This window comes from Magallana gigas, chromosome 3, assembly GCF_963853765.1.
Source record: "Magallana gigas chromosome 3, xbMagGiga1.1, whole genome shotgun sequence".
In the NCBI taxonomy this organism is placed as follows: domain Eukaryota; kingdom Metazoa; phylum Mollusca; class Bivalvia; order Ostreida; family Ostreidae; genus Magallana; species Magallana gigas.
In genome coordinates this window covers 22,570,812-22,587,938 of record NC_088855.1, presented here as the reverse complement: position 1 = coordinate 22,587,938, position 17,127 = coordinate 22,570,812, and the positions used below count along the sequence as shown (strand labels likewise).

Below are 17,127 nucleotides of genomic sequence, written 5' to 3'. Positions count from 1 at the left end.
TGAAGTCCAAAAATTAGACCAGCTGTACTTTTAGCTTTTAGTTTTCATCAACCATTTCCTGCCTGCATGTCATTGGCATGGATATAATTGTTGATTATATATACATCATAAAAATGATAAAAGTGATGTATCAGAAATGATTCTTCTTGAATTACGTAATTAAAAGATAACGTACACGTACCAGTTTGAATTCTAACTAATAAATTAATGTTAAACCGATAGGTCGCATTTCAATAATAAGATTTTTAAAAAATGTGTAGCATATTACAGAGAGGTTAAAAATGAAAAAGCGTCGGAAGGGGGGGGGGGGAGGCTTGTCCCATCCCATTTTTTTTTTTCAAAACGAACATCTTACTTAAATTAACATTAATTTTGAATAACCGGCCATCTACGTTTTTGGAAAGAGTTTAAATTTATTGGAAAACTAAAACTAGATGGAAATTGTTAAATACAACGTACCCCCTCCCCGAATGAATTATACGAATTTTAAAGATAGATTCATGTAGGTAAGTTTGTTTTGTTTGTTTGGGTATTTGTTTGTTTGTTTTGTCTTTTAAAATTTTGCTTGTCAAGATCTGGGGGAGGTTTGTCCCCTTTCAAAAAACCGATGCTACGTGCTTGTCCTTTCTCTTATTTCCTCTTTTGATACAGAAGAAACAATGTGCATATCTCTCGTTGAATTCTTTAGTCTTTAGATATATAATTTGTATATTTGTGGAAACGTATCATGAATTCCAAAATAATAAATGAATGTGATCTAAAACATCTTAACATGTGGTGCATTGTAAAGCAATAACCACATGCATGGATGTCAAATTTTTTTTCTTTCAGCGATTGTCTACGAAAGTGCCGGATTTCAGCAAAAGAAAAACAAAAGCTATGAAATATTGTATTTGACGTTTAACAGATTTATGATGGCTTAAATACTAACATATAGGATGGATGCCTCAGGCCGATAGAATCAAGATGAGGAAATCGCTTTTGTTTCCTGAATAATTAATGCCATCGAAAAATACTGGAAATATTTTCCCCATTTTGAAGCTTGTTTGAAAGCAGGGATTGTCCAAATTTTTTTTAAATAAAGAAAGATCTTTAAATCATTCACACTTCCTCGTATCTATTTTCAATATACTCGTGACAAGAAAATTAAATTGATGAATATAATATTTTCTGGGGTTTCATGATGTTGAAAAAATGTTCAAATAGTATGTCATATGTATTTAATCAGTGATAATGGGGATGTTTTGAAAACAATACTTCACATTTGTACTGCATGGCATAAAATATAATAGCTACCGATATAAAAATAAGTTAATACCAATTGAAAGATTTGCATACCAAGAATTGAGCTGTCTTAAAATTACGATAGACTGTCTTAAGTTTAGGGGATTTTCTGGAATAGTAAAATACGACTTGCAGAAGACTCTTCATTAAAAATTCGTTTGATATTATTAATGCAGCATACATGCATCTTTAAATACAGGTTAAAATTTGCTGGTATGATGTGAAATTTTTCTTTCAAATTGATTTTCTAAGGTTTTAAAATCATTTGATGAGGAAAATTTCATCAACCTTCCTTTTCAGTTTTTCATGTTGTACATGTATCTTTAATGACATGAATTTGTATTTAGATATTTCTAATTTTAATCCTAAAAATATATACATAACATTCAGTACATTATATGATAAGCACATTAAAAAGGGTATGTAAATATAAATATTTGTTTATCAATAAGGGGACGGAATGTAAATTAAAGTTTTTAATATATGGGTTCGTTTATTTATTTTTGTGAACCCATTTTACTAGTTTTGTATAAGCAATGTGAACTTGGAAATCATCGTGATAATTATGCAATTGTTCTGTTTTAATTGCAGTTGATCCTATCATTTTAAAAATAAAATATTTTTAAAAATCAATAAATTAAAGTACAACCTTTAAAGTATATTTCGTGTCGAACATGGCATGGTTTAACAACGAGGAAACATCAACAGAGGTTATATCTGATGTTTATCGATGACACTTTTGTACAGATTAACCAACTTGGTTTTCTGAAATCATTAACAATATGCTTTAAAAAATATCGAAGCATTCGTGAGGTCTTAACACACAAATACGTACCAGGTTTGACAACATAACTAAAAAGTACTACCTTCGCTGTGGGATTTCTTTTTGACAAATTATGCATTAACATTTGCAAATCTGTCAAAGTCTTACATATCTAATTTATTAGGTTAAGTGGTCATCACAATTATTGAAATATTAAAAATATATATAAAGATCTTTATCAGACAATATTATTCTAATGAAGTAAAAAAAAATACCGTACAATGTACAGGGGCCAAGGTCTCAAAGAAAGACTTTAACAGACATATGTTTAGCAAAGCTTCATGTTATTTTATAATTTTTATAATCTTTCGGGGCTTTCGCCAGCAGAACACGTTGCATATTCTCTTGACGGCCGAATCTCCATATTTGAAATTTATTGATGCATTGTTGATCTTAAATTAAATTTGAATGCTACATTGCAATTAGAGATGCACAAGTTAATAAGACGTGCCTGTACTTGTTTAATTATTATAGTAATACCGTTTCCAGTTTTTTTAATTGGTTTCGTGGCTGAGGTAAGTATGAAACGACGATATAATGAATCCCCCCAAAAAAAGAGAGAAAAGAAAAAAAAGGTGTATGGAGATAAGGAATTAAACACAATCTCATTAATTTTCCTTCTGTGCCAAGTTTTTTTTAATTCGTTCCCTCATTGTGTTTGTTATCAATAAGGCCATATTTAGGAACTCATGAATTTTTCATGTATTTCATTAGCTTTTAATAATCCTTATTTCTCTTGACAATTAAACTCTCGAAAGGAGGGGGGACAGTTTAAGTTTTTTCAATATTAGTTTTCAATAAGGTCTGACAAGTTTGACAAATTGAGGTTTTACAATTTTTCTAATTGTCCGACATCATGTTCTTATTGCTGGAGTGCTGGAACAATCCACGGATATTTGCAAGACCAAATTCCCAGATGATAAAATAACTGTGTTTCTTAATCCAATTCGGATAGTAAGACCGAAATGGCTATGCTAATTAGTCGCGAATACGATATGAAGTTTTTACACCTTCCATTAGATTTGCGCAAGTTCCCTCTATTATTGCTTTTGAATTCAGTCCCTCAAGACGGGCTTGGATGTTACACCCAATCTAGAAATTGACAAGTCCAGAGACCCTTTGACAGCGCGCATAAATAAAAACAAACGACCTTTTATGGGAGGCATTTCATTTGGGATCTTGTCTTCTTCTGTCACAAATTAATGAGACCGTTCTTTACTTGTAATTCTTAATCAAACTTTTGTCTTAAAGCTGAAACTAAGGACAGTGAACTGGTTTTGTTCTTGAAACATGTAGAAAGAATTTACACATATACCATTCAAATAGAAACATGTTTCCACAGCCTCCGATAAATTAAATACATGTATTCATCGTTGCAATGAAGAAAGGTGGTTGGGGGGGGGGGGGGGGTGGTAGTGTTAAAAGTACTTTCAGTACTTTGTTTCAACATGCAATGTCTAAATGAAATCTTCAAATCACTCCTGCGACGTCACATCTTCTATTGTGCCTAGGCTGTGGTTGACCATATAAGGAATTGATTTAATTGCTTGTGTTTATGAGTAACAATTAATAAAAATTAATTGATGCATTGCAAAACTTCCTTCTTGTAAAAAAAATGGTTCATTAATAGTTAGTATTACGACAAACGATGTTCATGTAGTATTTGCAGTGTGGTACTTTTGACATTCAGGATACACCTATAATACCAAACCGCCACAGCGGGAAAAGGCATATTAATGTCAAAAGGTCACGGATTGTCGTTCTGGTATTGTCCAGACAAATATGGAGAAGATTGCAATGGTAATTAGCACAGTGGACAAATGAAACAGAATTTTTGTCGAGTTTAACGTCACTTGACGACGACAAACTTGATATGTTAATTGTCTTCACAAGAAATAAATCGAAATCCTCGCACCTCCAACTGTCCACGCGAACACCCAGGGATTAGCCGACACGTATCAAGTTCTCAATCAGGGGAGATTACCGAGTGTCGATTCTCCTGATTGACGACGCTTTCAGCACAGAAGCGAATCAATGTCCTTCCGTCCGTTCGTTCGGGCTTTGATTTTGGTTTTTCGTTTGTTTTTGTTTGTTGCATGTCGTTGTCTTTTGTATCCTCAATGGCCGCCATGCGTTTAGCTACAGAGCTGCCTTGTAGCAGGAATCCCAGCGTCAATGTTTACACAGTCTCCGCTAAATTATCCGCTAATGATGGTATCGCGCTACTAGGGTGCTTATTAACGTGCATTAGGCCGTCATTTTGACGAGTAAACCGCTTAACTGCATATTGTGAAGGCGTCGTATTTGATGAATGAAACATGGTGGAAAAGGTCGTGTGACATGTTTACATTGGACAACATATAAAAAAAAAGCTCAAACACCTTTTTTAGCTGCAAAGACGTTGAAGGTTGGCCAAAAATTATATTGATCATCGAATAAAGTTCAAAATTAATAATTTGTTTAAGAAATATTTATTTTTTCTTTCTGTAGCACAATGGTTTGAAGTATCATTAAAAAAGATATACCATCCTTGAAATTTGGAAATTTACATTTTTTCCCCCTGTGAAATGTGACGTTTCGACATTGTAATGTACATGTATTTGTTTATTTTCTATAATTGATATTGTGGAATTTATTATCGAATTAATCGAATTAATGTTTCATAAATTCTGTATTCTTTTCAACAAAATTATTATGCGTTGAAATCGATAAAAGGATTCCAAAATGTAAATAAAATCAATTACACTATTTGAAATTAAAGGACTTTAATAACTTATATAACATCATTAATACAAATGTAACCCTTTTGTAATGGTACAATCTGGAAGAAAATATCGTCATAATTGATTTTTGTTTTGAGAAAATGGTAGTCCAATTTGTTCTAGCAGAGATCTGATTGATTTGATGTCAATTCAATGTCAATATACCAGTGATACCGCAAATCACATGAGTTTGCAAAATCCAGCAAGATGGATGACTATCCCGGGGATCAGGAAACAGTCGTCTGTCAATGTAAAATAAAAAAAAACATTAAAAAAAACAACCAAAGAATACTTATGTTAACGTAAATGAAATTGTGCATACTATTAATAAGTCACTAAATTACGATTGGATTTGATCCCATCACTTTATTAAGAATGCAATTTGCTAAAACGCTATAATAATAAATCAGGCTCGGTGATTTACGCTCCAATTTTCTAGGTTCCACCTCGTTCAGACGAGGTTTTCTATTGGAGACATCGGGCATTTCGTCACCACTATCTAACTATCGATATGTATAATTGGAATTCCATGAAGATTTTTTTTGAATGAATGAAATAGTTTCATTGTCTATACAGCAGTGTCTTAATTTTTTTTTTTATGAATGACCTTTGTTTAAAGTACTAGTATATATATTTATAGCCTAGCCAAGGCCATAACTATAAATATAGTTTTACGTAATATTTCATTTATATATCAAAAGATACCTTCATTAATGATTAGTTTATACAATATTTTGCATTACCATTTGAGACTCAATTGAAGGTTTTTCACGTTACATTTCCGCTGATTGAAATTTACGATTGGTATTTTCCATCGTGTAGATATGTAAGAAATGCTATGGGCGTTCTAAACGTGCAGCAACCGAACTAAATCAAATTGAAACCAATCAGCCCATCATTTTGAAATACTTATTAATAACCACAGCATTCTGCAGTCTTATTACGACGTTCACATCTAGAATTTAACCTACATCCGCGTATCTTTCAAATTTACGACCCCATATGTCTGGAGTTTTATATTTCTAAATTCAAGTTAATTAATTCCCATACATGTAAGACAAGCGATAAAGACATTGGAAGACAATTATCACGTTCCGTATTTTATACATGTGAGTAAATACTGGGACGAAATTGTACATACAATAGATTTGTCCTTACATCTCAATAAATGAATGAATATAAATAAAAACCGATTCCATAATTTTAGCCGCTTCTGTGTAAGATTTTTGCCATCAACGTTTTGTATAAATTTCAAACAGTTATCAGAATTGTTTGTAACAGCTACATGCACATATGATACGCATATGATTCTCATATGAAAGGCAATACACATAAGAATCATATGTGACGAAATTGACGAATTGCCTATGTATGTATGTTGGCCAGCCTACGTGTTTCAATGGACATAAATGGAGGGAACGGTAAAATATATGAAAATGGTATATTCTCTCAACTTTTGCATGCATTGACACCGATATAAAACAATTGTTAACTTACTTTGCATATGCATCATTTTATTGTCGTTACATATGTTATAAGAATTTTTTCAATGCGACTATTAAATCTACAAAGCAGTTACGATATAGTAATGCTGTTTCTAACATAAGTAAAGAAGATTCAATAGATTCCTTTCATTGACGGGATATACGTGTACCCTAGGTCCTATACTGGGGAAGAGTACTAGTCAAATCTCTCTCTCTCTCTCTCTCTCTCTCTCTCTCTCTCTCTCTCTCTCTCTCTCTCTCTCTCTCCTAGGGTGATTCATATCAATTATTTCTTTCGTTGTTGAATTCCTCCCTTATACTTTATACGATGTTTTATTTGGTTCCACGAGGGACCATGGTCTTACACCTGTCGAAATGTTTTATTGAAAAAAAAAAGAATTGGAGTCTTGACTAGCAATATTCACGACATACTTGTCAAAACGAAGCATTTGTTAATTATATCAAAGAGTGGGGTTTTGACATGTCATATTTTTTCTGTCGATTTGTTTCCGTCAACCTTAATCAAGCATTAAATATGATTTGATTGAACAGAGTCATGTACATACAACGAGATTTTGTCAGTTTTGGTTTAGGACTCGTGAGAAAAAAACGCGTGACTTTGTTATGGGGCATGTGCACGTCTCATATTTGTTCAATTTGATATGTCAAAAAAATAAATTAATTCGTCATTAATAGGCGAGAAAAATATGTATCTAATTGACAAGTAAACAGATGTGAATCGCCCATGTTTTGTCCTTCCATTCTAGTGACGAGGAGCTCATTTATATTTTTTTTTCTGCATTGCAAATGACATTGACAATCTTTTTTTCCCCTTTTCTTTTCTTCTAAGACTTAAACAAGCACTGTGCAGATTTCTCGTTTGGTCTGCCTCATTTTTTTAAAAGGAAAGATCGATCTTGATAAGAAACAACAAAGAAGTCAGTACATGGAAACTGGCTGCTTTTGAACAGATATTCCATTCAATTATAGAGATGCATCGATGCGCAAGTCTTTCGCATCCTCACCGGCAAAACAATCATATAGACATGCGTAGTGTATTACCCATCCCAGAAAACATCAGTTCTCACTTTGGAATAGTTTATGAGAAATAAAATTTGTGATTAGGTTCAACCGGAAATTAACTTTGACTTTGAAATAGGCCTATGACGCCTGTTTATGGATGCTGACACTTTTTTGCAGAGTATTATTGTCTTTCAGCGCACGTAGCATTGTGTTACTTCCGTTTTACAAGCTTCTGCCGCACAGGACGACACTTCTGATTACGTCACCGATTTCTGTTTAGTATCAAGAGTCAAGATCATCAAAATGTTTCCGGATCACTTTCAATTCTTTTCTTCTTCACAAACTTATCTGCCTTTTAAACTTTTGTTTTTGATCTATTTCTCTTTGTTTTCAGAATCCATCTATATATGAATTTTATATTACCTCTCAGTGGGTGTTGAGTATTACTTAACAGATATCAACAAACATATGAAAAAAAACCGATAGAAAAGGGAATTATTTAATTCTCTTTTATAAAACAGAAAGTTAAATTAAAATAACTGATACAACTTTGCTTACAGAGTAACAATTCTTTCAACATTGGGCTAAAAAAAATTATTACCATGCTGAGAAGTTTGGTCTGGAGAAGAATAGAAAAGAGGAATAAATACATGTACCTGAGCTGGCTTGATTTGATGTAAATAAGTACTAGTAAACATATCATGGCTTGTAGATGACAGCTTCTTTTAAGTGAATACAATGTTCCTTTGTTTTCAGATATAGCGTTAACTGTAGAATCTTCTAATATATGCAACATTACAAATCAAAAATTAGCTGATTAATGTTTATTTGTTGTAAATGTGTAACCTTGTTCTTTACCTTAATCTCAATGTCATTCCGCCCACAACACCGGACCTTTTAATGTGCATCGATTAACATACTGGAAAACAATAAAAATATTGATAGAAAAATCAAACATCATTTAAAATGCTCCATACAAGTGTGCCTAACCTTTGTTAACAGAAAATGTTAAATCATAGAAGGGCGAAGCGATAAAGGAAAGCAATTTAAATTGTTATTTTAAAAAAAAACTGCTGAAAAAAAATTGTAAAATAGTCAAATAATATTTACCATTTACGTAATGAATGAAGATTTATTAATTCAGGTAAAAAAAAATTGTTTCATGAATTTGAAAAAAAAAATCCGATTGAGAATATATTTTGAAACATTAAAACTGTTGAATATCTAAATTCGTCTTTCAGCCTCAGATGCATGGATTATCTTTGAAAAAATGTTGATTGGTGTAAATTAAAAGAAATAATTGTTTTTGGAGATAAAAATGGCGAACGAAGTATCGACCTTTTATGTATAATTCTATATTTTATATAAATCATCCCCTCCCGTCAATCTCTTTTCGCACACCTGTGAATGTTTTCAGGTTCAATCAGAATCAATTAACATCCAAGATGCATTTATGTCTACTCGATTAGATACATAAAAGAAGTAGATGGTTTTTTTTTTCATTATAATCACAGAACTTTTGCCTCCATATAAAAACACCCCCGTTTCTTTGAATAATACATACATACATACTTATACATGTAAATGAATTAATAAAAAAGTTACCAAAAATTACTTAGAAAATCATACTAAAGAATTTATAGGTCAAAATTAACACAATAACACCTCTCTCGAAATGTGTAATATGTCTTTTTTTTAAACAAGAATTTTTTTCCATAATGACTAATAGTATGGAATGTTTTACTCAGCAGTAGCCATAAAAATTCTAAGAGCCCAGCGCATTTTAAATTTATAACAATAATAAGTCTAATGTTTTCCTTTTCATCCACAAACCTGGAATAATAAAATACTTAAATCTATGTAAAACCGGTAAGTTATGCAAACATATCTCTCTCTCTCTCTCTCTCTCTCTCTCTCTCTCTCTCTCTCTCTGAGAATAATTGTTTCTATTTTGAAATAAATTCAAAAGTTATTTCAGTGCAATATCAAGAAAGAATAGTATGTTAATTTTAGATTTTTACAACATTTTTCTCTCTCTTTAGATGATGATGAAGTCTTAAACTGGTGGTCATTAAAAAATAGTACCGTGCGCCATACCAGAACCATCATAACCCAACAGTCATTCATAATGGCTTCGCATGCATGACATCGTCGTTGTACTTTTACCTTCGGAATTTATGACTTTATATTTTGTCATGTAATTACATAATTACATATTCAATGTGTCGCTTCCCATTTGTTAAAGAATGGTTTAATGAGATGCAAACAGCTAAAAATGGCGAGAGTAAACGAGAGACAAGCGAGGCTTACCTGGGATTAAAAAAAAAGAGAAAAATGACGAGACTATCGGTGATTTCTATTCATCTCCACGTTAGTTTTTATCATTGCAAAAATGAAACAAATTATTCCGATCTATAATACATTTCATTTATACCTCCACAAGTATATTTATGAAATAAAAACATTTATAATGTTTATCGTTAAACTCTTAACAGTAATGTACGATTACAAGTCTTTGTTGTTGAAAAAAAATGGGAAAATTAATAAAACCAATAAAAAACTTAAGTCCAAACGTTAAAAGTATAAGCACATCTCACAACAATAGTAATCTTCATGAAAAAGTGTAAAAATATTGTAATATTATTAAAAACGCAACACGGCTGTTCAAACCGAGGTGTGAAAATGTTAAATGATACTAACGATGTGGGCGGCGACTCGCAACGCCCGTCTTTCATTGATCAACAAAAGTGGGCGGGGCTTCATATTTAAATGAGGAGGAGGGCTGATGCTAAGTGAAACAAAGACCAATCACGGTTCAAATTTCTTCAAAAGTATAGTCAAATGAGACGGAAGTTAGCAGGTTTACAAAGTGTTTATGGGTCAAAAACTTTTACAGCAAAAAATCCATAAAGCCCTATGTCCGACTCTATCACCTGCATATATGACAAGTCGGAGCGGATGTAAATATGTGTTAGTTTGTTGGCGGATAGTTCAGTGCTGAGCTGGGATACAAATTCATTTTCTATCTAGTGATTATCTTGAAAAGTCAAGAGTTGTAAACCTGACTTGCCAGTCCATTCAAGCGGACGAGTTTGTTATTATTATTTGACTATGTCTATTTCCCAAGTTGTTCCTTTTCCAATTCCTACTGGAACTTCAACACAGGTAAATACGTTTTGATTTTTTTCTCTTTCTCTCATTCATATTGTTATCTTTTATCTTTTGATGTTGTATTTGCACCGCGGTTTCATCTCTGGACGAAGTGTAAATATTTCATCCTCATCTTCATCCAAGATGAAGGAAAGCTAACGTTCTCCTTGTATAATCAGTTATTTAACGACTAATTAGTTCAAACTTATACGTTCACCCAGTATATGAAATAGTATAAAAATTTGGATTTTTGAAATATTTTGGGAATATTTTTTTCTCAGATGACCAAGACCCCTAGTCCAACTTCCAGCAGGAGCTGCTGTGAGAATGGTCGGCCCATCATGGCTGACCCTCACACTGGACAGACGATCTGCTCCTGCCAGTACAACCCAGCCCTCCTGGGCTACTCCAGGCTGGCTGGACTTCCCGAGGGCGTCTATGGAAGCCCTGCCTACACTGCCCAAGGATTAGTCCCTTTTGCTTCGGAAGGATCTGCTTTTTATTCTCCTCTTGTAAGTATTCTGCAAAAATATTCGAATAATTAGAAAAATTGTCACCAATAGTTTAGGGGCTTGAAATAGATATGTTTTTTATTTCAATTTCACTTTGAGATTTTGAACAAAAATGTCCATCTAGTTTGAATAAGAATTAAATATCTTAAATGTTGATTTCAACGAAATTTCAGAGATATGTAGGTATCTGAGCCAGAGTTTAAAATCAAAGAACAGGAGGAATAAAAAAAAAAACCAGTTCTTAAAAGCATTATATGTAATAGGAAAAAGAGATAATTATAATGCTGATTTGGCAATAATTTGAGTGTACAAATTCTAATAACCTACTCAATAAAATCCCTTTTATCTCTAAGGCATGTAGTCAAAAAAATAAAAAATATGCAAATATATATTGATGTTAAATTTTTACAATATTTTTCTTCCTTTGTAGACCAGTGGTCCCTATGATATTAAGGAAGCTACGGAGGCTTGGAGAAGCCTCGCTGCAGCTCAACCTGGGGCTTGTTTCCCGTACGACCCTACCATGTCAGTCTACCCTTATGGCCCTGGGTAGGTTTTATTTATCTTTCAAAAATTAAAAAAAAAATACTTTTAAAAAATGTAGAGAAAAAACTCTAGATTAAAATGCTCATGATGAAATTGGATGTCTATTATCTATCTTTTAAAAAAATTATATAAAAAAAATATAAAGAAAAAAATGTACAGCTCTGGATAACAATGCACTAGGTGAAACAGGGTGTAATCGTTGACAGAGCCTAAACTGCACACCTGTATCTGTCGATATCTCGGTCAAGATTAGATTTCTTTTCCTATGTGCGGTCGTGATAACTGAGCCACAATTGTCCCTCTAAAAAATGTGCTTTGTATTTCATCGGGTGATATGGTGTGAAAAACAAGCCCAGAATAATTTCAAGTATTTTGCATTCATTTCATTTTTTTCTTTTCTTCTCTCTCTCTCAAGTATTTTTTTCTCCTGCATATTTTTCATGCCATCAATCTTTATTATTCTTTATCCTTTAAATGATGATATTTTTATGTATCATATTCAATTATCGCCTTTTTCGTGAGGTTAATTGTAAAGATAAATCAAGTGATTAAGACCTGGGTGATTGCTGTTCTCTATTCATAAAGACTGGCTCTGTACGCTTCATCGGCGCTTCCCATTTAGTTTAACACGACGGCTGATGTCTTCATAACCACAATGTTAAACCGGGCGTTAAGCCTGATAATCTAGATTTGAAAGCAGAGAATGGCCCGCGTTCGCTTGATTAAATTTTATTTATCAACCTTTCAATGTTATGATTCGGATGAGAAAGACAATCGGTGAATATCAATTTCCACTAAAATCGCCAGAGGAAAGAAAAACACAATGTGTCCTTTTCGATTTTTCCTTCAATGTCTGCTATATTTTGTTAAAAAAAATAACTATTCTTAAACAAAGAATTATCATTCATATATAATTATTATTCAAAGAAACAAAACAATGAATGTTTTTCCCTATATTTTATTTCACAATTTTTTTTTAAATTACAGATATGGTGGAATTGACCTAAACGCAAGACGCAAAAATGCCACACGTGAAACCACGAATACATTAAAAGCCTGGTTGTATGAACACCGGAAAAATCCCTACCCCACAAAGGGCGAAAAAATCATGCTGGCTATCATCACCAAAATGACTCTGACACAGGTCTCCACCTGGTTTGCTAACGCCAGAAGAAGACTGAAGAAGGAAAATAAAATGACGTGGTCCCCGCGAAATAGATCTGAGGACGATGCAGACGATGATCTGGACAATGATGAGGAGGACGATTTGTTGCGGAAAAACGACTGTATCGTCGATAAAAAAGAATCCAGCAACAAAATTGAAGAGTCGTCAAAAGGTAATTGAAGTTAATATTAAAATTCATTTTTTTTTGACAAAGAACAACGTTAAATAAATGGAGAAAATCAAAAGAAAACTAAAACCCCCGAAATCGTTACAATATTTGAATGCAGAATTGCATATATAGAAGATAAATAGTTTAATTAATTAACGTAAGCATTTACTCAGGTGTATTATACAAAATAATTTGACATTAAACAAATGTTTTTCTAAATATAAAATTATCTATTTAAAACCACAGGCAGACAATATTAATGCACTGACGCTATAAACCGACCATTCAGAAAACCTCACCCATTCCCTATAGAAACATTTTTAAAGTCAACTTTATAGCTGGTTTAACGACCAGATAATGTTCTTTTAAATAAATGAGCAATGGATTAATCAAAAAAAGTAATTTCCCTTTAAAATAAAAAAAATAAAAATAATGGAGTTTTAAGCTTTTTTTTCACATCCTTTGTTTATTTCTCCAAATGACGATTCTTTTCGATTATAATGATCTATGATGATGGCCAAGTAGGAGTTACTCGAGCCGGTCCATGAAATTCACCTGGATTATGAATAATGTAGAGTTCCTTTTGAACAGACGGCTTCACGGAGTCTCTGTCAGAAAAATACATAATTCATAAAGTCTCTTAGTTAGAACAATAAAAGCCGATCAAAATAAGATAGGAGCCTTACTAAAGAGACAAAAATCCCAGATTTATAAAGTTGATATTTTTTTTTTTCTCCAACGAGACTTTTAAGTTTGAAAGGGAGATTTTTTCCAATGATAATTTTTCCACGTTATGTGCCTATGTATTATCCGATTTAAATCAGAGATGCCCCGAAGGAAATTTTGACTATCATTAGTATTGATGTTAATGAAGTGAGAGTTAAATCAGTTAAAGGGTTTATCCTCCAGGATAACAATTGATATCTTTGTTTATATACTATAATCAGTCGTTATAAAATAAATTCAATCGCGTTTATTTATAACATCCCAATGACTCTAAAATATTCTGAAATATTTTTCCTACAGACAATTTTTATTTATGTATATTAATTAACGATTTCTGTCAATCGGAAAATTTAGTTTAATCCACAAAAATTTCATTTCTAATCTGTATTCAAAAAGCATAAAAAATATCAGAAATTAAAAAAAAAAAAACAAGTCTCTTTTCTATTTTTATTCGACACTGCATTAAACTTTGTAACCACATTATGCAAATATCTGTTGTAGAACATGTATTATAATATTTTGAATACAATTAACTTCAAGTTTATTTCATCATTAATATGCGATGACAGAAGCTTTAATGAGTAACAAGATATTTCTATGTAAAGACTAATTAACTTTATAATTCAAGTTTTTAGTGTGAGTGTAGAGGTTACACTCAATAATTACTCATTTAAGAAATTTTCAGACAACCATAAACGACCCCAAAACAGCAATTTATACGTTTCTCTAACTTGCACAATATTTTGTGCAGGAATAAAATTACTTCGACACGTTAACCTGATGTTTACAAGCATTAAAGCAGGACCTCATTCACCGAAAGGGTCTAAATTTAAAAAAATGAAAACAGTTAAGAAAGAAAATATAAAATCTTATAATATTGAATAGTTTGAAATATTTTTTTTCTTAATCAAACTTTATTTTATTTTTACAGACTGTGAAGATCGAGAACTAAATGAGAAAATTATCAGCGTGGACGAAGATGAAGATTCTAATCTGAGTTTTGAAGAGAGAGACACGCGACAAAGAGTGGATTCCCTGAGCTCAGAAAGCGAAAGTTTATCGAATAAAATTCTTCGAAGGGAAGCAGATGCGCCTTCTCCAAATCTCAGCATTGGCGAAGATTCAAGATGTAGCGACTTGGCCTCTCCTCGGTGCTCCAGCGCTGTCACGTGTTCACCCCAACCTATTAAAACTGACACAAATTCTACCCAAAATCAGGACAATCGATCCAAAATTTGGTCTGTGACCCAGTTTCTGAATAATTCGTCCTCATCCGATGACGAAAAGGACGAAGAAGTGAAAAAACCTATTGTGACGTCATCGATGTCAAGTCGAGGCTCCCTTGTCCCTCATAGTGCTTCGGACTTGTATTACCTTACCTCCACAGCTAGTCACATGATGAGGGCCGGCCGGTACGGCGGGTTTGGCCCTTACCCCAGTGCTTTGTCGTTGGCACATCCGCCATTGTCGTACCCTTACATCCTGTCCTCTCACGCCGCGGCAAAAAGTTCTCTGGGCGGATCTCATTTCCCGTTTTCTGGACCGGAAAACCTGTCCAAATCTGCAGAAAAACTCGTAAGGTCATCTAGTTCTCTATTTTCCCCTGCAAGAGACATTGATGTTGTTCGTCCCTAGATAAATTATTGTTCTTCACATCCTATTACTTCGTCGTTGATTTATTATAATTATTAAAGTAAATGTATGTTTTATCTAATTTTGACTTGTTGTGTTTGTACACTTGGCAAGAGAAAGGATTTCATAAAAAAAAAATCGTAGGTTTTTTGCAGCAAAAATTCTTTTATTTATATTTGTTTTTACTGTAGAAGAAAGGGAAAGTGTATCAATTTGCAAAACCACCCATTTTCCTCACAAAGCAGACCGCTTGTATTTCGTCGTTTTTTATGAAACGTGATATTTATGGTTGAAATAACATTTCATTAGAAAAAATGGTACATATCACACAAAGCCTATAAATGTCTCCACAAAATTTTCTGAAGTGTATAGGAAGCCTGTTTTGAATATAAACCCCCTTCGCATCTGTGAAATAGACAAAGGCATATTGCGATGAACACTGATGGAAAATTGCCCAAGAGGAAATCGGATGTATTTTACTGCAAAATACATAGAAATTTACAACCGAGTCTGAAACTTACAATTTTTATGACATATCAAAAAAACCCGGATTGCGTGTTTGTTTTAGTTAACAGGCTTTATATTTGATACACAAACTCCTTTAGCTCTAAATACACATGAGAACGAAGGAGAAATTATGGTGTCCGTTGATTTTATTCGTCTGTTTAAAGACTCGCATACACACACATAACGAATCGATCCATTTGTAACATTTCTAATTAATGCACACGTACACACGACAAACATAGATGTTGGTTATACAAGCAAATGCATTTTTATTGAGGGGAGACATTTCAGCCGTGGATTGCTCTGTGACGCAGCCCAGCTGTTGCTGTTCTTGCGTGTAGGTTGCTCTGAGGTCTCCTACACAAGACATAATGTCACGCAACACTGGACAAAAAATCTTTCATCCGAAGCCAAGAATCATTTGACAAATAAAACGGAGCGAGAAAAAAAATTAAACCATTATTATTATTATCACTCTGAAAGGAAATGGAATTTAAATCACCACTATAAAAGGGCACTTATAATAAAAAAAAAGACATTCCCTAATTTACATTTTAGAAAATCCGTCTTAATCCATTTTCTGTTGTTATGAGCTTGATTCTTTTACTATGGTAATTGATCTACGAGAATTTCATATACAATCTTTAAATCGCCTTTAAACCTCTCAACATGGTTAGAACACCTGTTTGAGTAATAAGAAAGCATTTAATGATTGGCTAATATTCAAATGATTAAAAAAAAACGATGTCAAAGACGGATTATGGATGGCATATCTGATATTTTGTTGTAAATTGCCACATCCCATCAAATGAAATCGGAAATGAGCGAAGGGTGGGGTGGGGATGAAGGTGTGTGTGTGTGTGTGTGGGGGGGGGGGGGGTGATGGTCACGTTTTCAATAATTGTGTTACTTAGTGTTAAAGCCGCAGCATTTTTATATAAAGCATAACCGCAACATTTTAATAATCAAAATTTAAGACCTTCGTATGCTAAGTTTGTATTTTATTTGTTTTTGTGGCAATTAAATAACAAAAAAAACACGTGTTTTCCCCGCATGATGAAAAATGTAAAAATAATATTTACCGCGTAATTATAGACATAGATAACCTCAAATATATTGTCCACAGTATAAAGAGAAATGACAGGACGCAGTTTAAACATTTTATTCCTTTTCTAGCTTCTAATTAGACGTAGATGTGAAACTAATGAACAATATGTAGTGTTTTTTGTAAAAGGTCGACCTTATCAAAATGGACGCTCATATTACATTTTTTTCCCCCATAACTTCATATAGATTAAAAAAAAAACCCAGGAATTGAATCAAATATTCAATATAGTTACCCTT

The 17,127-nt window shown here is 32.9% G+C and overlaps 1 protein-coding gene across 1 annotated transcript; it reads left to right on the top strand.

The window, feature by feature from the left end:
• The first annotated feature begins 10,209 nt into the window (after positions 1–10,209).
• LOC105339425 (iroquois-class homeodomain protein IRX-6) lies at positions 10,210–15,447 on the top strand. The gene is made up of 5 exons (XM_011444968.4): positions 10,210–10,541; positions 10,808–11,038; positions 11,469–11,587; positions 12,572–12,921; positions 14,576–15,447. The coding sequence occupies exons 1-5, from the start codon at positions 10,488–10,490 to the stop codon at positions 15,277–15,279; spliced, it is 1,458 nt and encodes a 485-aa protein (XP_011443270.3). The 5' UTR covers positions 10,210–10,487; the 3' UTR covers positions 15,280–15,447.
• The last annotated feature ends 1,680 nt before the right edge of the window (positions 15,448–17,127 follow it).